This window comes from Pelodiscus sinensis, chromosome 8, assembly GCF_052426305.1.
Source record: "Pelodiscus sinensis isolate ZL-2025 chromosome 8, ASM5242630v1, whole genome shotgun sequence".
Lineage (NCBI taxonomy): Eukaryota > Metazoa > Chordata > Testudines > Trionychidae > Pelodiscus > Pelodiscus sinensis.
This window is the reverse complement of record NC_143059.1, coordinates 63,624,772-63,646,250: the sequence shown is the minus strand read 5'-3', so window position 1 is coordinate 63,646,250 and position 21,479 is coordinate 63,624,772. Positions and strand designations below refer to the sequence as shown.

The 21,479-nt window shown below is 42.7% G+C and overlaps 1 protein-coding gene across 3 annotated transcripts in view; it reads right to left on the bottom strand.

The window, feature by feature from the left end:
* The window catches only part of NRAP (nebulin related anchoring protein), a 74,363-nt gene that overhangs the window by 29,914 nt on the left and 22,970 nt on the right, over positions 1 to 21,479 (bottom strand). For 2 of the 3 annotated variants that reach the window (XR_012905715.2, XM_006134973.3), the window contains exons 11-23: positions 19,636 to 19,752; positions 16,978 to 17,082; positions 15,952 to 16,059; positions 14,871 to 14,975; positions 13,511 to 13,609; positions 12,172 to 12,276; positions 10,827 to 10,934; positions 8,443 to 8,544; positions 7,612 to 7,809; positions 7,287 to 7,391; positions 3,992 to 4,090; positions 865 to 969; positions 277 to 384 (exon numbers count right to left, since the gene is read on the bottom strand). Coding sequence is in view for 2 of the 3 variants with exons in the window: in XM_006134973.3 (XP_006135035.3) it covers positions 277 to 384; positions 865 to 969; positions 3,992 to 4,090; positions 7,287 to 7,391; positions 7,612 to 7,809; positions 8,443 to 8,544; positions 10,827 to 10,934; positions 12,172 to 12,276; positions 13,511 to 13,609; positions 14,871 to 14,975; positions 15,952 to 16,059; positions 16,978 to 17,082; positions 19,636 to 19,752 (1,464 nt within the window). In the remaining variant the exon portion in view is untranslated. The remainder of the gene's footprint in view (positions 1 to 276; positions 385 to 864; positions 970 to 3,991; positions 4,091 to 7,286; positions 7,392 to 7,611; positions 7,810 to 8,442; positions 8,545 to 10,826; positions 10,935 to 12,171; positions 12,277 to 13,510; positions 13,610 to 14,870; positions 14,976 to 15,951; positions 16,060 to 16,977; positions 17,083 to 19,635; positions 19,753 to 21,479) is intronic. The other variant, XM_006134975.3, reaches the window with a different exon arrangement.

The following is a 21,479-nucleotide window of genomic DNA, read 5'->3' as shown; positions in this document are numbered from 1 at the left end:
TTTCTGGCCCTGAGCATTCCCCCTGAGTTCTAGAAGGGGATGGGTAGGAGCTTGCCTGGTCAGCTTTGTGGAGGAGGTTTGTAGTTTCGTACAACAAACCATCAAGCTAATCATGGAATACCATGCAATTAGAACCCATTGTAATGCAGGGTCTTGAGAGAGATGTGCAGAGTAAGAGATGCTGGAGAGGACCCCCAGCATTCAGATAGGGATGTGGAACATCCACTCTTTTGGGGGAACCTGATCTGAATAGTGTTTCTTTGAATCTATACTCACATCACTTGCTAGATCCCTCTTTGCCTTCGCTGTCAAGAAAGACAATGCATCAAGACGAAGTTCAAATCCTTTTTCCTTCTGCTTCTCCCAGCTACTCTTGTATAATTTCTAAGGAGATGTCAAGAACAAAACTACTTTATTATCAGTAACACAAATAATTTGCATTACAGTAATGCACGTTGATCCAAAATAAGACTGGAATTCCATTATGGTAGGTGCACATAGTCACAGACAGCCCCTGTTCCAAAGAACCTACAGTTTAAGGGCTGGACTCACACTGAGGAGTGCTTCCCTCCACCAATTACCCCACTGATTTGGAAGGACCTACCCATATGCCACTAAAACCAGTGAGATAACTCGCATGAGTAACTGGAGAACACGTTAAAGACTTTGAAGGATCGGAGCCTTAAGAGCAGCAGTGGGATTGGCCAGGGATTGAAGCACAAGCAAATAATTTGATTATGAAATGTTTTAATTTAAACGTTTAGACAAGCCCAAGGGAAATGTCCTAGAGTGCAGTTAGTTCAACAGCAGCAAACACGGCTTGATAGTTTAAAGGGGTAATACCCAGCCCCAACCATACGGCACCTCACTAATATTTGCAGCATTTGCTCTGGCCTGAATGAAGAGAGGCTCATCTTTGCTGATGGTGTAATGATGAAGAAACTGCTCTTTTCCAGACTTGTATGCAACCTGTCCATAGAAAACACAGCAACATCGGTAGCATCGGGTTATGTTCAATTTCAAATGACAATTCAGTATGCTGAAAGAACCAGGCAAGACTATGTAACGGGAAATTTACTTGATGGTTTAGTCTTTAAAGACTGGGTCCTTTTTTCAAACCTTGAATTGGGAGGCTCTCCCACAAAGCCTAAATCCATTCCAGGTTAGCCAATTCATGTATTATTAATTGTCAATTATGTGATGACAAAACATGCACATTTGATAAAACAATAAATACACTTTTATTGGGATACACTCTTTGATCCTGACCTACACTACTTTTCCCCAGATCCCTGACTAAGGGTGTGTCTAGACTACATGCCTCCTTCGACGGAGGCATGTAGATTAGCCAGATCGGAAGAGGGAAATGAAGCCGCGATTAAAATAATCGCGGCTTCATTTAAATTTAAATGGCTGCCCCGATCTGCCGATCAGCTGTTTGTCGGCAGATCGGGGGAGTCTGGACGCGATGCCCCGACAAAGAAGCCTTTCTTCATCGACACAGGTAAGCCTCAGGTTTACCTGTGTCGATGAAGAAAGGCTTCTTTGTCGGGGCATCGCGTCCAGACTCCCCCGATCTGCCGACAAACAGCTGATCGGCAGATCGGGGCAGCCATTTAAATTTAAATGAAGCCGCGATTATTTTAATCGCGGCTTCATTTCCCTCTTCCGATCTGGCTAATCTACATGCCTCCGTCGAAGGAGGCATGTAGTCTAGACACACCCTCAGTGATATTCCTTAGCCAAAGAGGGAGGGATAACAATAATAATAATAATAAGTTTATACAGTATTATTCATCCCCAAGAACTTTATTTCAATAGACATAAAAACTAAGGGAAATGCATGTTCTGTACAAAATTTACACAAGAAATTACTTCATCTATCATTGAAATGCAGCTGCCTCTTCCATGGAATGAATTAGTTAAGAGCACACAGCAATGCTACAGTTTAGGGCAGTGTTTCTTAAACTGTGCTCCGCGGTACACTGGTGTGCCGCGAGGCAGTCGGTGGTGTGCCGCAGAGAACAACAGAGTTCAAAATGGCCGCCCTTAAAGGGGCAGGCAACCTTTTTTTTTGGATCAACAAAAAATCCTTGGTGTTTCTCATTACAAAAATTATTATTTGGTGTACCTCGGTCTTAAAAAGTTTAAGAAACACTGATTTAGGGAAAGAAATGAAGAAGAATACAGTATGTCACCAGATCTGTGGGAGGTGGGTACAATTAATCACATTTTAATTTGGTCAGGACTAACATGCCAAGGATCTTTAATGATCCCAAGCAGCAAGCAACTAAATTTTACATCTCAGTGTACAGTATGTATTTCTTACAGCTCATACACTACAGGCTGAGACTAAGGATGCAAAATCCCATTTAATCAGTTAACCAGTTAAATGTTATATTTAATGTTATAGTTAACAGATTAAATGGAGGTGGGCTGGAAGGGTGAGAGGCTGCTCCAGTCCTCACCGGTTAACCATAACCGGTAAGCATCACCCAGTGAAGCTTATGCTTACTGATTAATTGGGTGACTATTCACATCCCTAGGTAAGACATTCTACTTCAGACCCCACTAAAGTTGCTCATAGATTGACTCACTAGAAGGTTGCTGCAGTCAGGGCTGGGTTTCGTTTAAAGGCTAAACATCCTGCATCTCACAGAGACTAAGAGGGGAAAGTTGCCTCTCCCACAAAGTAGCACAGAGCCCTAACCCTAGGGCTACCAAACCAGCCTCAAGAAATATTCTTTATAAGCTACAGGGAGGCAGAAAAATCCAGTGAATGAGACAAAGGAGAGAGAGTCAGGAGAGCTAGGAGCTTTTTCTGATTCACCACCTTTTTAGAGAGATTTGAACTAAGCAGAGGACTAATGCAAGTGCCAAGTATAGTAACAAGGAAAGGAAAAGGAAAAAGGAAAAAGAGGCCGCTCTCTATGAAAGACCAACCCCTTGAGTTGAAATGTTGCTCACGTAATACCTGAACAATTGCTGGTGTCCTCAGTTCAACTCACAACATATAATATATCTCACTCTCTCTCAGAAGTTACCAAGCTCACTAAATGAGGTGATCAGCAACTGAACAACAGGTGCCCTTGTTTCGAAAAATTACACACTGGTTGTGATCTAATGGGGCCTTCACACACCAGGAGTTCAGATGCCAGTTGATAGGGTAAAGATGGGTAAATACCAGTCTGCGGGCTGAATCCAGTCTGCCAGGATTAGATCCTGGCAGGCTCCCACCACTATATTTACCTGCACCTCTACAGGTACCATCGATCACAGGTCCTGTTGGCCGCAGATTACTGTTCCTGGCCAATAGGAGCTGTGGGAAGCAGTGTCACAGTCCGTGATGCTTCCTACCACTCCCATTGGCTGGGAAAGGCGATCTGCAGCCAATGGGAGCTGAGATCGCCTGTACCTGCAGAGGTGCAGGTAAATACAGTGGTGGTGGCCCACCAGGGGCTAACCCTGGTGAACTGCTGCCCATCTCTGTGACAGGGTCATTGTTCTATTTCTTAAATCTAAGGAAGGAAAGGGAATTGTCAAAAAAGCCACCTCGAGAAAAGCTTTATTTCCCGAAAAATAGCTTCAGCGTCTGTGCTCACAAAACTGCAGTGGTAGGTGCACAAGGTACTGTTAGGAATCTGAGTGAGACAGACAAAATAGGCTCAGGGAGGAAAGAAAAACAGCAGAGGCCCATGCTAAATGCAGAAGCTGTAAAGGATCCAGCCTCTATCCATCTATCCAGATGCCAATATGGCCTTTAGCATCACAGTGTCTGAAGTCTGCAGCTTTGCACGTATCTCTTCCCTATTAGGTTTAAAGGTTTCTAGCTGTGAAGCTCGGGAAAGTTTTTAAAGAAAGTTTTAGCAGTAAAGCTCAAATGTATTAAAAGCCATGGCAAGATTTGAAGACCGTAGCCAATTTCTTTTTCAGTGGTTCCCCTGTCCCCAAGAATGACCAAAGTAATGATAAAGCAACAGTGAGGACTCACATCACTCTGCAGTTCCTGGCTTTTCTTCGCGTGTTTGATCTGGGAACTGTCGGTCACACTGGTGAACTTTAGAGCATCAGCTTTCTGTCTGTACTTTTTCTGATTAAAAAAAAAAAGCATTCAGAAATTGTGATCACATTTATTTTTTCCCAGGTGAATTCAGTGCTTTTCAAAAGCAGATGACAGAGTTCTAAAAACCGACATCTTCCATTTATTTCCTGAACAGCTAGCGCAGTGATGGCCAACCTAGGCTAGTGGCAGGGCTGCATGAGTAGCCCATCATCTCAGTGGGTCGCCAGATTGTTGTAATCCATGGTCTCCCGGGATGGAGTAATTTTGCTTACTGTGCTTGTGTATCTAGAATTTGCGCTGACGGAACTGTAGCAGTGCTTTGACTGGATGCAGAGGGAGTACATGGCTCTCACACTCAATGAAGTGTGCCATCTCACACACCTCACTTCACGTGTCTTTGCTTTATGTGCATGTCACTTTAGTAATAAGACCAGTAAAAAAAAAAACACATGTGGATGGATACCAGCAGAATCTGGCCACCCTGTGTGGGCCACGCGCAGAACCCTGATGGGCTGCATGTGGTCAGGGGCCACAAGTTGCTCACCACTGAGCTAGACCATGAGTATCAGCCCTGTAAGCTTCCACATTCTGCCTCTCTGAATTGGCCGGATCACTACCCATGCTGAAAGTAGTGCTGTAGGCATTCCCAGCCAATGTGCTCTCTGCTGAGACTGCAAACGTCACACTAATTAGTGCCAGATGACAACTGTAGGAGGTGCAGGACCAAGATCCCTTCCATGTTTCACATTGATCAATGATCACTCTTTACCACCTGGCCTGGATTTGAACCAGTAACAGAGAAGTTAAAAGGCTCTATATGCCATTACCAAATGCCCGAGGCACCAAGTACTGCTTACCACCACAGTTTACAATACAAACCTTTTCAAACACAGGTCTCTCTTGCACCTCTTGTAGTTTGTTAGATTGTAAAAGAGCTTCCTGCTGCTGTACTGTATTTAACAGTCAAAAGATCTCCAAGCACTAAAGGACCGATTTTAGCCCTCTTGATGCACACTTTCCCCTCTGTGTCATATTGAATGTTGTCACAGTTCAAGGTACTACCCTGGCACTTCTCTCCAGTATCAACTGGGTGCGGGGTGTGGATGCTACTACAGAGACTTGTCTGTAGTGGCCGCTGCCCCACACCCAGGCTACAGGTTTAGGAGTCAGAAGGAGCGTTCCATTTCACCCAGCCCAGGGCATTCATATCCAACAGCTAGCCCTTTTGCAGAGGCTGCGTGCAGGAGACCAAAATTTGTCCTTACCCCCATAAGAATGTCCTTCTGATCAGCATACCATAACGTTCCTCTGTGGCTTCTTCCACTGAAGCCATAGGACAGACATCTATTGATTTCAGTAGGCTTTGGATCAGGTCTATCCTAAATTAATTTCAACACTCAAGCCTGTTGTGGTGCTCTTTTCAGAGTGAACCCACAAATGTCTGTCCGCTCTTGGAACATTATAAGACAATGCATCATAACTATTTCAAGACAGAGTAAGATGTGGAGATGAGGCAAACTCTTCTTACGTACTTTAATTGACTTTTTATTAACCGAAAAATTCAACAATCCAACCAACCATTCCACGTTGGGTGCTTCTATTATAGCACATTTCAGCACGGAAGCCACTGTGTCAACAGATCAGTTGAACAAATAAGTTCACACTGTGACTTTCCCGGCTGCACACAAAACAGAAGTTAAAAAAGCATGTTCTACTTCAAAGAGTTGCTCATTGTTTTATATTTAGAATCTGGAGGAGAGAGGGACAGATTAAAAACCGTGTGTTTTTGTCACCATTGTATGCAACATAATGACATTCTGCAAGTCAATGACTAACTCCAGCTTTTAGCTGGAAGCAGAAACATTTAAAATAATACAGACTGGTTTTTAGCTTAGGAAGTTAGTATCAGCCAGCCTGGGGTCTTGCTGAAATAAAGAAGCAGATGATCACAGATGAAATACTTGTTGCAGTGATCATTACCAATGCAAGCCACAGCAGTAGATGTCAATCCATCTCTTGCAAGATATTGGATCTGAGTTCTATTACTTCTTTTATTTCTGAGATTTATTTTTCATTTTTGGGAGTCGCGAGTTAAATGTCAAAGGCCCAAGACATCAGAAAATGTGATTTCCAGTCACTCAAACAGGCTTCTTTTCTTGCCTCTTCGTCTAAGTCACACTTCTCCTAATTGTTTATACCTTCTATACTGCTTTCCTGTCAGCAATGCTACAACTAGACTGTAGCTAGAATGTTGAACTCCCATGGCAGTGGTAGGCCATGAATGAACGAAGGAAAAGAAATGAAGAGCACTGCAAATATGCACAGACTCATAGCAAGTTCAGCCCTGACAGGCCATAGGGCAAGGAAGTTTCAAACAATGTTATCATACAACTAATTTTTTTTATTCATGTCACTTAAAAATGTGTGTGCCCTGTTTTAGCTCCCACCTTAGTAAGATTTGAAAAAAGCCTAATCAAAATAAAACTGCAAATCCCATTCTTTCCCAGTGCTATTTTTGCTGATGGTGCAGGCAGACACAAGGGAATACGAGGGAGCAAATAAGATTACACAGAGATCTGTCCGAGAGCCTTGTAATCATAGAATCATAGAATACTAGAACTGGAAAGGTCCTCAAGAGGTCATCAAGGCAGGGCCCCTGCCCTCATGGCAGGACCAAGCACCATCTGGAGGCAAATACTAAGTTCAAAAGGAGACACGTATACCTGTATGATGGGAAAATCTCTCTCTCACTGTAATCCAAAATCTCCCAAACCACCTTGCAGCACACATGCACCACCCCCAGCTCCTCAGACATACCTCAAACTGCTGGTATTCCTGAATCTCTCCAGTACATCTACACAGTAGTGTGTACCTTGAAATAAGCTATGCAATTTGAGCTACGAAAATTGCGTAGCTTATTTTGAAATAGCTTATTTCGAAATTTGGCACTGTCTATACAGCACTTATTTCAAAATAAATCGCTATTCCACTGACTTCCTTAATCCCTGTAAACCTTGTTGTATGAGAAGTCAGAATAAGGAGCCTGTTATTTCGAATTTATTTTGAAATAACGGGCTTCTTGTGCAGACAGCGCATAACATTATTTCGAAATAACTCAGCTGTGTAGATGTACCCTCAATCTGCTCCACATACAACTTCTATACTCCTAGCCAACCAAACTTCATCCTCCCAGTAAGAAAAACAGCCAGAAAATGGCACTTACCTCGCTAAAAAGTTCTCCTGCTTTTTTGGCTTGTTCTATATTAAGACTGCCTTCAGTCATCCATCCAACTCCTTTCATCCATGTCAGATCTGCCCTGTACTGAAGCTACAGAGGGAAAAAATGTTTATAGACTGAGATACAAGTCTGTCAGTTTAAACTATGCACACATGACACTTCTGCATTCACTAAGAGACATTTTGAAGATGAAAACAGATACGTAAGTGCTAAGGAATAGTATTAAGTCATTTTGATCATCCAATACATCCTGATAACTCTTCAACCCTCAACCTGCAGTAACATTTAAAATGGGTGCATCCGGCCTTACGTCACTCTGAAGGCCATAGGCCTTCTTGGCCCACTTCGTCTTCATGTCTTCTGGAACCACTGTGTACTCATGGAGTTTCCTCCTATATTCAAGGTCACTAGCCAAAGCCTGGGCTTTCTTGGCATGCTTCAGGTTCACCATATCCATAGGCAAATGGAAATGCCTCTTACTCTCCACAAAATCTTTTTTATAAGCAATCTAGGGTATAAAGAAACAATACATTCACCTTTACTTTGAAAGAAACAAGGAAGAAAATAATAGCTTATATGTAAATCATTCGATATCGCTGTATAATTAGGAATTATTTATCCATGAAATCCATACTTACCCCACATTATTATTTACCGCATATTAAGCATAGAGTTGTTTTAGGTTTCAAAATAGGAATGTGAATTTTTAACCAGTAAGCTTAACCCTTAATGGTTAACTAGTGGGTACTGGAGCAGCTCTTGCTCCCCCTGCTTGCCCGTTTAATTGGTTAACCAATTAAACAGGATTTTACATCTCTATGTCAAAAGGGGTCACATCTTGACCCAAAATGTGTGCATGGATTTTGTGAGTTCCACTGGCAATTCCGCTCATGGATCCATACCACCATACAGCTCACTTCACTCTGTTATCTTATTTTACCTCTATTTGCAAAGTCTATGGGGCTTTTTTGTTTGTTTTTGTTTTGTTAGATTTTTCAAAACAGGGTTCAATGTGCTCTCCTCTTCTGAAAATAAGGTCAATACCAATACATCCAAGATCATCCAAGAGTCTGAACCCTAAAATAGCCAAATAGTATAATGATGAAAAACACCTTCTGAGTAAGAAAAATCCATTATTTACCTCACTACTCATCTTGGCCACTTGCAAAGAGTGCAGAAGTCTTGAATCTTTGATTCCAATTGCTTTGCCTTTTGTCTTCTCATATTCTTCTTTGTATTTAATCTTTGAAGAAGAAAATAGTTTACTGTAAATAACAGGTCATTTTCCAATTGACACAGAGATCTGCAGTATTTTTAGGGACTGGCCATCTGGGAGCAAGGCCTGGTTGCTAATTCAGAGCTCTGAAGCACACTTATGAATTCTGAAGGGCAGTCAGATTGGTCTTAATTGTGTCTTCTTTAATCAATGAGAAGCTTTCACCCTTTCTTCATATGGATATTTTCATAGATATGAAACCTCTGAAAGAGCTTTTAAATTGTTTTTAAGAAAAATTTACTGGACTAAATCCTAATGTTCTTATTGAGGCTTCTAAGTAAACTCTGAGCAAGATCTTCAGAGTTTGACTTATTTTAACATGACCAGCTTCTATTCTATCCTGTAGGTTGCTGTATGTCCCTCACCCGTGTAATATACAAACACCTTCCAATTGTTTATTTATTTATTTTAAATATTTTTACCCCACTTCTCTATTTAAAATATTCAAGGCGGCTTACAAAATTTTTAAAAACTATAGACACACATACGCAACTAAACACCAATAAAAGCATGGGTTACAAGGTTGGCTTTGGCATGGCGCTGGAATAGTGCCAATGTTGGCGCCAGTTGAATGTCCTGGGGTAGAGAATTCCATAGCCTGGGAGCAAAGGCTGAGAAGGCCCCGCTCCACATAGATGTCAGCTTTATCTCCATAAGCGCAGGAAAATGAAACAGAGCCTCCCCAGCTGACCTCAATCCCCGGGCAGGCTCATATGGGAGAAGACGGTCCTTCAAATACTCTAGTCCCAACCTATTTAAGGCTTTATAAGTCATAACCAAAACCTTGAATTGTGCCCGGAAACATACCAGAAGCCAGGACAGGTTCTAGAGCACTGGCATTATTTGCTCCATATAACAAGTGTTAGTTAAAACTCGAGCAGCTGTATTCTGGACCAGCTGAAGCTTTGAAGACTCTTCAAAGGTGGCCCCATGTAGAGCGCATTACAATAATCCAATCAGGATGTGACAAAAGCATGAATCACCGTAGCCAAGTTGTTCTGATTTAGGAAGGGACGCAGCTGGCGGATCAGCCGAAGCTGCCCCAAAGCACTTCTGGCCACGGAGGAAATCTGATTTTCAAATGTTAAAAAAGGGTCCAGGAGGACTCCCAACCTGTGTACCTGTTCTTTCAGGGGGGAGTATGACCCCGTCCAGAACAAGAAACACACCACATTCCTGGACAGATGGTTCATTAAGAAACTTAACTAACATCTGTCATATGTGATTCATTTGCTCCTTCAACCTCTCCTAGGGGAGAGAATGATGCATGCAGTGCATTGGGTTGTTTTGGAAGGGGTCTGTTTTTCAGATTTTTTTTTAAACATACATGTTGCTACGTTAAAAAATCCAAAAGGGGTAGCCCATATTTTGGTTAATCACTAAGGTCATGTCTACACTGGGGAATTATTTCGAAATAACTCCCTTTATTTCAAAATAACAAGCAGAGAGTCCACACTACCAAGCCTGTTATTTTGAAATATGGGGCTGATTATTTTGAAATAACAACTCCTTTTTCCTTGGGTTATGTCTACACTACCAGCTTATTTCGAAACAACTTATTTTGAAACAACAGCTCCTGAAATAACTATTTCAAAATTAGCTTACTCCACTTCAGGAGCAGGAGTTATTTCAAAAAAACAAGCCCTTTATTTCAAAACAACAGGCTAGGTAATATGGATGCTTGCCTTGTTATTTCAAAATAAGGGGAGTTATATAACTCTCCGGTGTCGACAGGCCCTGAGGAGATACACTTATTTTGAAATAATTAGTTTGGGAGTTATTTTTTCAAAATAATTTATTTTGAAATAATCTTGTAGAGTAGACATAGACTAAGATACCACAGGACCAAACACTGGTATGTGTCATGTTAAAGAAGGAAAAATCAAAGAATCATGCCTTGTACTTGCATTGGAAATCATGAGCTTTGTGGTGGCTTAAGTAATTCAAAATGCTGAATTTTACCATTTTAAAGTTTTACAATTTCACATGGACATATAGCTACTGCTTTTTTCCCCCTAGTTTTATTTCTGTATCTATATAAAAAGATGCAATTTTCAAGGAATGGGTCTGACTGCCAATAGAAATTATTCTGAGCAAATGTTTCTAGAGTTCATCAGCCACCGAGAAAGATAAATGCACAGCAGTAAAATTCATGGCTCAAAAACCCAGATGAAACAACATGTTTCTTTTCCCTATGCTATAGCTGACTTCTGTTAGGGATAATTCCTACTCAACTGAATAGAACCTACATCACTGGCAAGATCTCCGGAGGCTTTGGCAGCAAGTAAGGCCTTGGAATCCAGTTTTATTTCAAAGCCCTGACCCTTGGTCTTCTCCCAACCTTCTTTGTACTTAATCTGAGAAAGGAAATAACAACAGCATGTCACTAACAGGAATATATCTGGTGAAGCAGCTAAAGCAGTCATGGGAAACGATGGTTAACAAAACAAAAATATCATATACTCAGTTGAATATAATGTAATCATTCATTATTATTTTATGCTAAATAATTGCTTCTGGAAGGGGCCAAATTCAACATTCCTAGAAGTTGTGGTCCCCTATTTATTCACAGAGCAGGGACCAGCAGTTCTTAGATTGTAAGGGTGGAATTTTCAAAGTGCCTTAGGAAATAGGAGCTCAACTTTGATTAAGAGCCAATGGAAATCAGGTGCCCGATTCACTTAGCTTCTTTTGAAAACCCTACCCAAACTTCTTTGGAACAGAGGTCATCTTTTTATCCGTGTTTGTACATAACCTACCACAATGGGGCTGATTCTGGTTGGAGCCTCTGGACAAGACCATCACAACAACAGAGAAAATAACTGTACATCACAGGCACTGTGCATCTTTCCACCTTGCTCCAGCAATAGGTCTCTACTTTGAATTTGAGGAAGCACAATGGGATGCAAAATCCCCATTAAAGACCTGTTGTCCTATTGTCAGCCTAAAATACTGTAAAACCTTCAGATTTCCTTTTTAAGGTAATGAGATTTTTAACAAATAATTAATTTGCAGGAGGGGGTTACTTATCTTCTGGGTTGTGGGGGAGAGTTTGAGCACTTAAAGTACATCAAGATGCTCTCCACAACTTGGGACTTAAAACTTTCTGTCTGTTGGGATTCTTGCAGAACTGATTTCAAGAGTAAAGCAACAAATGCTGAGATAAATCATGAGAGTTGGCAACAGTGGATTTGATCCAAAGCCCATTGTAGTCATTGAGAGCCTTTCCCCTGACGTCAGAGGCCCTTGGTCCAAGACCTGAATTCTTGGTTTTTGCACTAGCTCTGACAGAAGTACAATCCATCCAATGAGCACCGATCTGGATGGTTGGTTTTGTGGTGTGGACATTTTATTTGTTAAGCAAATGCAAATTATTTCATGAGCTCTCAAAAAAAAGTTCCAAAATTGTGCCTCACTTTTTTTCTGTACTAATTTGGATAACCGGGTCAGATTCTTGAGTAAATGCAGAACAGAGTCTCTAAGTTGCCACAGGCCTATTTTTTTTCCCCCAGAGATACCTAGTTTCAGCATTCTTGTGTTCATTATGGCTCATATTTGAGGACAACACATACACCTGCAAGTCACTTTGCTTACCTCGCTGTACAGCTCAGCATTGGCTTTCGCCTTGACTAAATGAGGAACATCCTGTGGTAGAGTGTAATTCATTTTGGTCTTCTCATACTGGGCTCGGTAAGCCAACTGCCATAGACATTGAAACAAATTACCTTCAATACACCAAATGAAGTTCCACTTGACTTTAAGTGATTATTGCTTGTTTTAATGTGTTAAAGTGCCATAACAGTCTGTAATAACTAAATAAAATTTGGAATAATATGAAAAGGCAAATATTATTTTCCCCTAGTTATTCAAAGAAAATTCCCAGTATAAGGTAAATAGGCCTATAGATAAGTCCAATAAAAGTAAGTTTGACTTCTATGATCTGGACTTCTATAGTCCAGCACGATCTGTGGTCTGGTACCTCATGGGTGTCCCTACACTGGAGCTCTCATGGGGAAAAGCCAGCCCCCTGCTCAGCAATTCCTCCCCTGCCCTCCCAGAGCTTTCAGTGCAGGTCTGGTAGTGCAGCCCCACTGTTGTGGGTCTCTGTACTGCACCATGGGGCTCCATAGCCACTCTGCCTCTTCCCACAAGTGTCCCTCCATCCCCACTTGGTTAGCGGCAGTGGAGGGGCCAGCATTGAGCTCCTCTGGTCCAGAAAATTCCCTTGTTCTGGACCAGTCAGGTCCTGAGGGTGCCAGACAAGGAACGTACAACCTTTACTAACAAACCAAGGCTATGCCTACACTGCACAGTTATGTGGGAATAAGCTATTCCTGGGTATTCTGAAATAACGTATTTTGAAACAGAATGTGTACACTGCAGGGAAGCCTCAAAATTAGTCTGAGGCAGGCTACCCTAATGCTGACGAGCCCTAGGAGGAATAACTTAGAATGGCCTTGACGAGGGGCTATTTCGAAATAGCAGCAGTGGAGCGTCTACACACGCCTTATTTCAAAATAGCTATTTCAGAATAGGCATTATTCTTCATAGAATGAGATTTACAGAAAAGTCGGAATAAGCCATCTATTATTTCAAAATTATTTTGAAATAACGGAATTGCTTGCAGATGCTCACATCATTATTTCAGAATAACAGCCATTATTCTGAAATAACTTTGCTGTGTAGACACACCCCAAGTGGCCAGAAACTGAAATTATGTAACAATGTCTCAAAGTTCAAGGAAACATTTCATATTTCTTGATCTATTGATTTGGCCTCTGGGACTCTGAAACAATTTCATTCATTTTCTATGGATTGTATTAGCTGTAAATCTACCAACAACAAAGAAAAGACTTACATAATGAGAACATTATGAAATAAAATATTTTCTTATAAGTAATAAACATAGAAGGTCAATAACAGCAGGACTTACATCACTGAGCTGTTGAGAGTTTATTTTGGCTTGAATAATTTGAGGAGTGCTAGTAACAGAGCTGTACTTCAGCTTGTCTATGCTTTGTCTATAGTTTACCTAAATTAAAATGAGAAACAAAAAAGAAATCTTCAGATTGGCATGTGAAAGGTATGATAGAGAAGTTTCGTTTAGCTGAAATCTGGGGATGAAGCTACCCTTTAAATAATAAAAACTAAGATGCAGAACAATTCCCAAAGCTGGGAGATGTAGATAAGATTAAGCACAGCCAGCAGACGGCACCAAATTTCAAAATAAGGCACTATTCCGACAAACCCCTCATGGGTCATGGAATGAGGGTTACAGGGACGTCAGAATAACACATCCACTATTTCGGGAAATAGCGGAGGCGTTCAAAGACATGACATTGCTATTCCAGTATACTTCCAGTATACAGAAATAACACCACAGTCGACCTTCATTCCTTCCTTCCTCCCTCCCTCCCTCCAGCCCTTCCTCCCTGCTTCCTGCCTGCCTTCCTTCCTACTTGTACTCATTGCTGATGATGATCTGAGAACTGTGAATGTTGGTGCTCTAACCTCTGGACGGGTTTCACCCAAAGCTGTATGTAATTGCAGGTTCTTTCTTTGGCACACATAAGTCAATTTGCCAGTGAGTCAGCTCCAGTGCCACCTGGAGTCAAGGTAAGCAGGTCCTAGACTAAAATGCTCCAAGCCCAGTGTGCTCTCTCAGACAAGTGAAACACTGGTGTCTCTATGATCCCTGCCTTTGACATTCTTGCTTCGCCTCTTAGGAGGTGCAAGTCTTCCATATGGAAAAAGGAAGAGACTAGTTAATTCAAATTCTCCTTCTCCCCTCCTTTTCTCTCTAGCCCTTTCCTCAGACAAAACAGAATTCTTGCTGGAGAAGAAGCAATACAAAATCAATTAGCAGTTACAATATTTCATATGGAAGAACCCACAGAAGAGATTGAATCATTATCAGCTATTCCCATTCAGTAAAAATGTTGGGAGGTGGGGAATGTAGTACATTGAAAGGTGCAAGAACAACACCCTGTAGACTCAAGTCCTTGATTTATCCCTAGAGCAGGTATAGCATTGACAAGAGTAGTGAAAATTTCCCCACACCAGTTCATCTTTAGGTTTCTAACAACCTTGTCTGAACTGAAACTGGTGACTTGAACTGACAGCCTCTCTATACCATTCCCAAATCCTCACAGCCTTCCTTACCACACTGAGCCTTTTTTATTATTATTTTACTTTTTGTTGCTAGCTGTTTACCACCAGGACAAAATCAAACACACTGCTTCACATTTTCTCCCCCTGCAAGTAACAGGCTGAACCCCCTTAGGATTATTTACATCTTTCAAAGGAACCAACTTCCTTGTTGTCTGATATGACGGAGTGAGTGTAGCTGGATAATTGTAGTCAACATTGTCGTGCTTGTAATCAGATTTATAGGCAATCTGAAACAAAGGGAGAACAAAAAAAATCAGTCTTTTTTTAAAGCTGTCATTTGTTTGAATAATTATCAGTCAAGAGAAAAGGAGAAACAATAATATTAATATTAAACACAAGAAACAAAGTAAGTTCAATGTCATCAACGACAAAGAAAATGAAATTATTTGCATAGTTTAACCACTAATTGATTCTTTTTCAACTATACAATTAATCCAATGCCAACAGTGGGAGCATTAACTTAACTTCCACCTATGACATATCTTTTATCTTTCTGCTTAGTTCTTGAGTTTCTTACAGATTTGTAAATAATATACTTGAAGGAATAATATGTAACAAAATGGCTTCGTGACTAGTCCAGTAAATTAAACCAGAGTGCGGAAACCTTCATTAAAGATTGTTTTTGCACCTCACTCTACAGGGTGTTGACTGACCTCAGCTGCCACTAATATCCAAGGGAACTGAGGGAACTCAATCTTTTGCAGGATTGCACAATACAAAATGTGCAAACTAATGCAGAAGAGTTTCCAAGCTTTATATCCTTATTAGCACCTCTATACTTAGACCTCCCAACATAATTCAATGGAAGGATTCTCATCAATGGAAGGCTGGTGATATTAAAGACAAGAAAAAAGACAAAGACAACATCTACATAAGTCAAGGGGTAGAGAACTTCCAGCCTAAGAGCCAGATCCGGCCCCCTGCTTAAATTGATCCAGCCCATGTCAAGTCTCCATGCCGCAGGTCAGAAGTGATGAGCTTTGGTGCCCCCTGGGGGACTATAGCACCAGTGCCAGCACCCTGAGCCCGTTCCCACTATAGCTGAGGTGAGTGAGAGGTTTTGGTTGATTGGTTCGATTTGCGTGTGGCCTCCGACTGATTTTTCTGTGGGTCACTGGCACTGACAGAAAAGAGGTTCCCCGACCCTGACGTAAACGAATACTACCATAGTACCTGCTAGAGTAGGAGTGCAAATTGACTTACATTGCTTGCCAGGCTGCCAACCTTCATAGCATGTAGAGTGCGCCGGTCCATGCCGATGCCTTGGTAATGACCTTTCATTTGATTCTGGTAGTTTTCTTTGTATTTAAGCTATGCACAAAAGCAAACATCGTCTCAGAAAATGTATTTCATTTCTTCCAGCAGAGAGACAGGTACAGAGAACAGGAAACTATAGCCAGTTCAAATGATCCACTACAGTTGCTATCATGTGAAAACTCATCGTGAATGTACAACACCTTAAAAAAACCCTATTGGCAGGCACATCTCCCAAGAGTCCTAGTTTCACTGGATGTCACTTGTTATATGTCCAAAGTTACCTACATGCCACACAAATTTGGTGCCCTCATTTCATTGCTGACAATTATTTACCTCAGAAATAAACGATCATTAAACTAAGATTACAGAAAGAGTTAATTAATCCCATGGTATTTTAAAATTCCTGCGCGAATAATATTTTTGTGTTCTCTTTTAGGACTGCCACCCATTGTGTCCCACCTTTGTGCCTTTAGCTTTTAGGCCGATGAAGATCATCTTATTAACAACTTTTTAAAGACATTTTAAAATGAGTTACTGCTACATCAACGATAACAACCTTCAGTTTTACAGATATTTAAATATGTTCTGCTCAAAAATTTAAATCTCAAAATTGGCTTCTGAGATTATCTGCATATATTAGGCTTCTATTAATAAATGGACATACATTAGAAGATACATGATAGCGTGACAAATAATGTTAACAGGCATTTTGATTGGATTAGCAATGCACTCTTGTAAGTAATATAGGGGAAAGAGACTAATTAGTACCAATAGCGGTGGCAGTAGCGTGGTAGTAGAACCCGAGTGATGTACCAAAACCCCATTATGCTAAGTGCTATACAAACACAAAGAATGACAGCTATATTCAAACACCCAGCACAGCTTTTACAGAACGCACACAGATGAAGTGTGATTCTAGCACCTGCTGAGTTAACCTTCTACTACATTGCATGCTATGTTCTGAGGACTTACATCACTAGTGTATTTTGATATCTTGCTCATGTTCTTGAACTGGGGAGTCTCACAATAGTTAATACTGTGGCCTTTGCTGTTTTCCACATCCTTCTTGTACTTTACCTTAGAAGCCAAAAAATACCAGGCTGAGATGTGACAAAATCTGCATTCACTGCATAAAATATCCATGCACATTAGTCATACTCTATATCCAGAAAAGTTAATATAAGGATTTTATTAACTGGCATACAGTAAAATTTAGACTCCATACCCCGGGTTCTACTCTTCGCAATAGTAAGCCCTAAATCTTTATGGATGACTTTTGGGCCTATGTTTTCAAAAAGCCACTAGTGATTTTAGATGTCTCCGTTTTGGGTCCCTAGTATGGGATGTTTTTCAGAAAGTGCTGACTGATCAGCATGTGCAGATGGCACCCCTTTAGTACACCCATATTGCATCTGAGAGCAAATTTCCCAGCTCAGGCAGATAGACTCATGCAAGCAGAGCTTGCTTAAAATAATAGCAGTGTGGATGTTGAGGCTTGAGTTCTCCAGCCGACGTCGGCTTGAGCGGCTGAGATCAGGCCTTCAAGGCAGGGTTCATATTGCTATTTTTAGACACTAGCTCAAACCCCACTAATGAAAGTCTATCTACCTAGGTTGGGAGGCTCACTCCCAGCTGGAATGAGGATATACCCTTTGAGACCTCTCAAATGGGACCCCTGAGACAGAGGCATCCAAAATCACATCAGTTTGGGGGAAAAAATCCTTATTCTTTAAAACTGCCACAGCACAATTCTATAAACAAATACGCGCTACCGTGCCTGACAAATACAGCATGCAGTTGTATCCCCAACATACGTATATTTGTATATGTATATTTGGGAGGTTTCTTCTAAAAAATGTTACACTTAATATCTCATATGGAATGTTGTATCTTAGCACTTCAGCACACATTACTCTGGGGTGGTGCTGGAGATGAGGGGTTCGATATGCAGGCTGCCCTGGGGAGAGAGCCCCCTCTCACCACAGTCGCTTGGCGACAGGTAAGAAGCACTTTCCCATGGCTGCTGCAGCTCCAGCAGGCACAGCCAGGGGAGGGGTGCATGTACGCTAGCTGGGGAAGGGCCAGGTTTGTCTTCCCCTGCACTTCCCAATCAGAGGGAGGAATGCAGCAAAACTGTGCACTTTACCCTCACTTCCAGATGAAGAGCAACAGTCAGCAAGGTTCCTGCACAAATTGGGGAGGGGAGCTTCAAACCACATACACCCCCTCGCGCTGCCTTTCCCAAACAGGTGCCTGGGAGTGGGAGAATCGGGGCTGAGGCAGTCCCAGATGGGAGATATGCCCCCGCCAGTTCCTTTCACCGGCCTGGTGATTCTGTCTCTTTTCTGTTTTATGAGAAGCAATCCCATTCCAGGCCTCCCCTATTTTTATGGTACAATAAAACTCCAAGGCTGTGTCTACACTGGCATGAATTTCCGGAAATGCTTAAAACGGAATACTATTCCGTTTTCAGTTTTTCCGGAAAAGGAGCGTCTACATTGGCAGGCTGCTTTTCCGGAAAAGCCCTTTTTCCGGAAAAGCATCTGTGGCCAATGTAGACGTGCTTTTCCGGAAAAGAGCCCCGATTGCCATTTTCGCGATCGGGGCTTTGTTCCGGAAAAGACTACTGGGCTATCTACACTGGCCCTTTTCCGGAACAGTGTTCCGGAATAAGGACTTATGCCCGAGCGGGAGCAGAATAGTTTTTCTGGAATAGCGGCTGATTTTGTACAGTAGAGCGTCGTTGCCTTTCCGGAAATTCAAGGGCCAGTGTAGACAGCTCGCAGCTTATTCCGGAAAAGCGACAGATTTTCCGGAATAAGTGGCCCAGTGTAGACACAGCCCAATTGTCTGTCATCCAGTGGTCCAGCACTCCTGATAGTCCGGCACCAACTGGAACCTGGAAGTGCTCCAGCCAGCCAGCGCTGCCCCTCACCTGAGCGGCGCCGCGGGACCAACCTGGCAGCACCCCAGCTGCCCTGCCCCCAGCTTCCCCAAGTCAGCCACTGCTCAGTTTCAGTGGCGGCGGACTTGGGGAAGCCGGGGACAGAGCAGCTGGGATCCTGCCTGGTTGGTCCTGCAGTACCGCCCTCTCCCACGCTGCGCAGTTCCCCGCCGCCCCCCCATCCCAGACCCCTCAGAACCCCCCTTCTGGTACTCCTGCATATCTGATAATCCGGCACCCCCTGGGTCCTAAAGGTGCCGGATTATCAGAAGTTTACTGTACAACCAAACCCTTACCTTGCTTTAAGTTATGACAACAGGAAGCTGCATACCAAATTTGGTGGCCCTAGCTTATATCATTTAGAAGGAATTCTTGAACAGACCAACAGAGATACAGACAAACTCTCTCTAATATATAGTAGAGAAGGGGAAGCACTTCAGCTTTTGTAATGTCTAATAACTTTTATTGATTTCAGTAGAGCTACAACCATTTTCATCAGATGAGGATCTGTCCCTGAAAGTGGAACAGCCACATTTGATAGATGCTCTACGCATTCATTGCTTTCATGTGTGTGAGTCATTAAAAACAATAACTTTTTTTCTTTCCCAGTTGGAGAAACTTATGAGCCTGCTGTAAAACATATAAGCTGCTCTCCTACCAGTCCATAATTCTACTTGACTTCTTACCTCACTGACAAGCTTATTGACATTCTGGGCTTGTTTAAGAACCAAGTTGTCTTCAGCTGAAAGAGAATGAAAGTGGGCTGCCCCTTTCATCTTTGAAAGATCCTTTTTGTATTTTATCTAATAAAAGGGAAAATATCAAAACAAAGATTTTTGTACATTGTTGTCATTTCCAGTCACCTGAAGAGTCAGCGTAAGACTTTTCCTTAGTTTTTGTTAGTTTTAATATGCTTTAACAGAAAGGTAAAGTGGATAGGAAGGTACAGGCAGTCCCCGGGTTACGTACAAGATAGGGACTGTAGGTTTGTTCTTAAGTTGAATCTGTATGTAAGTCGGAACTGGCGTCAGCCGCTGCTGAAATTGATCAGTTTCAACAGCGGCTGAATCTGGACGCCAGTTCTGACTTACATACAGATTCAACTTAAGAAACCCAGGCGTCCCCAAGTCAGCTGCTGCTGAAACTGATCAGCGGCTGATTCCAGGAAGCCTGGGGCAGAGCAACTCTGCCTCGGGCTTCCTGTAGTCAGCCCCTGGTCAGTTTCAGCAGCGGCTGACTTGGGGACGCCTGGGGCAGAGCAGCTGGGGTGCAGCTGGGTTGCTCCAGTAGCACCGCTCCTCGGCGCTACTGGAACAACCCAGCAGCACCCCAGCTGCTCTGCCCCAGGCATCCTGATTCAGCCACTGCTGAAACTGACCAGCAGCGGCTGAATCAGGATGCCTGGGACAGAGCAGCTGGGGTGCTGCCGGGTTGGTACAGTAGCGCCGAGGAGCAGCGCTGCGGGACCAACCCGGCAGCGCCCCAGCTGCTCTACCCCAGGTATAGGCAAGAAAAGCCTGGTCTGCTGGGGGGGGGGCACTAGCTGCACCCCCCCCCCCCCAGCAAACGAGGGAGATGCGGGTGGCGGGACCTCCCGCGTCCTCCACGGCTTTCTCCGTCCCGCTGCAGGTGTGCTCCATGGCTTTGCTCTGCGTCTCCCTGGTCTGCAGGGAGACGGGGTGCAAAGCCCAGGCGCGCCCGGGATGTCCCGCTGCAGGCGTGCTCCGCGGCTTTGCTCCGTGTCTCCCTGGTCTGCTGGGGGACCAGGGAGACGTGGAGCAGCTTTTCTCGCCCCGGAGGACGGGGGCGGCGCGACTGCAGCGCATCTGGGCGTCCCGCCGCTCCAGTCCTCCGGGGCGAGAAAAGCCCCGTTCGTAACTGCGGATCCAACATAAGTCGGATCCGCGTTACTCGGGGACTGCCTGTAAATTAATTGTGGGCAGTTGCTTCTGAAAATCAACTCAATAGAAAATCACAAGTCATGCAAACTGACTGTTACATGTGATTCCGCTTCACAATTTAATATTTTTCTTCAACATTTTTCCATTGGTTGGGCAGCACTGGCTCTTAACTGACATCTTCATATTAATAATCACTAGCAGATTCTTGGCTAGCAACAGATTAAGGCTTGTAGTCTGTTCCATTAAAAAATTCCGTTCTCGGTAGTCTAATGTAAGGTTACCCGTCAGAGAATTATACATGTTTACTAAGTACCCACTAAAGCTTTCCTTCTACAAAAACCCATGTATTGAGTGTACAGTACTTTTTAGTCTTATCGGTTGTTTTTTTAAGATGAAGATTTCCTCTGGCAAGGCAGCAGTAAGTGACATTTTAAAAGGGGGAGAGTAGAAGGAGGTGACAGTTTAGATTCGGAGTTCTACCACTGACTTAAATGTGGCCCAGATTTCATCCTTGGGGCTGGATGTATACCTTTGTGTTTTGCTTAACTTCTGTGCACAAATCAATCATTTTCACATGTATCCAGACAGGCTCCCTACCTCATACAATTGCAAATGCCTAACTTTGAAAT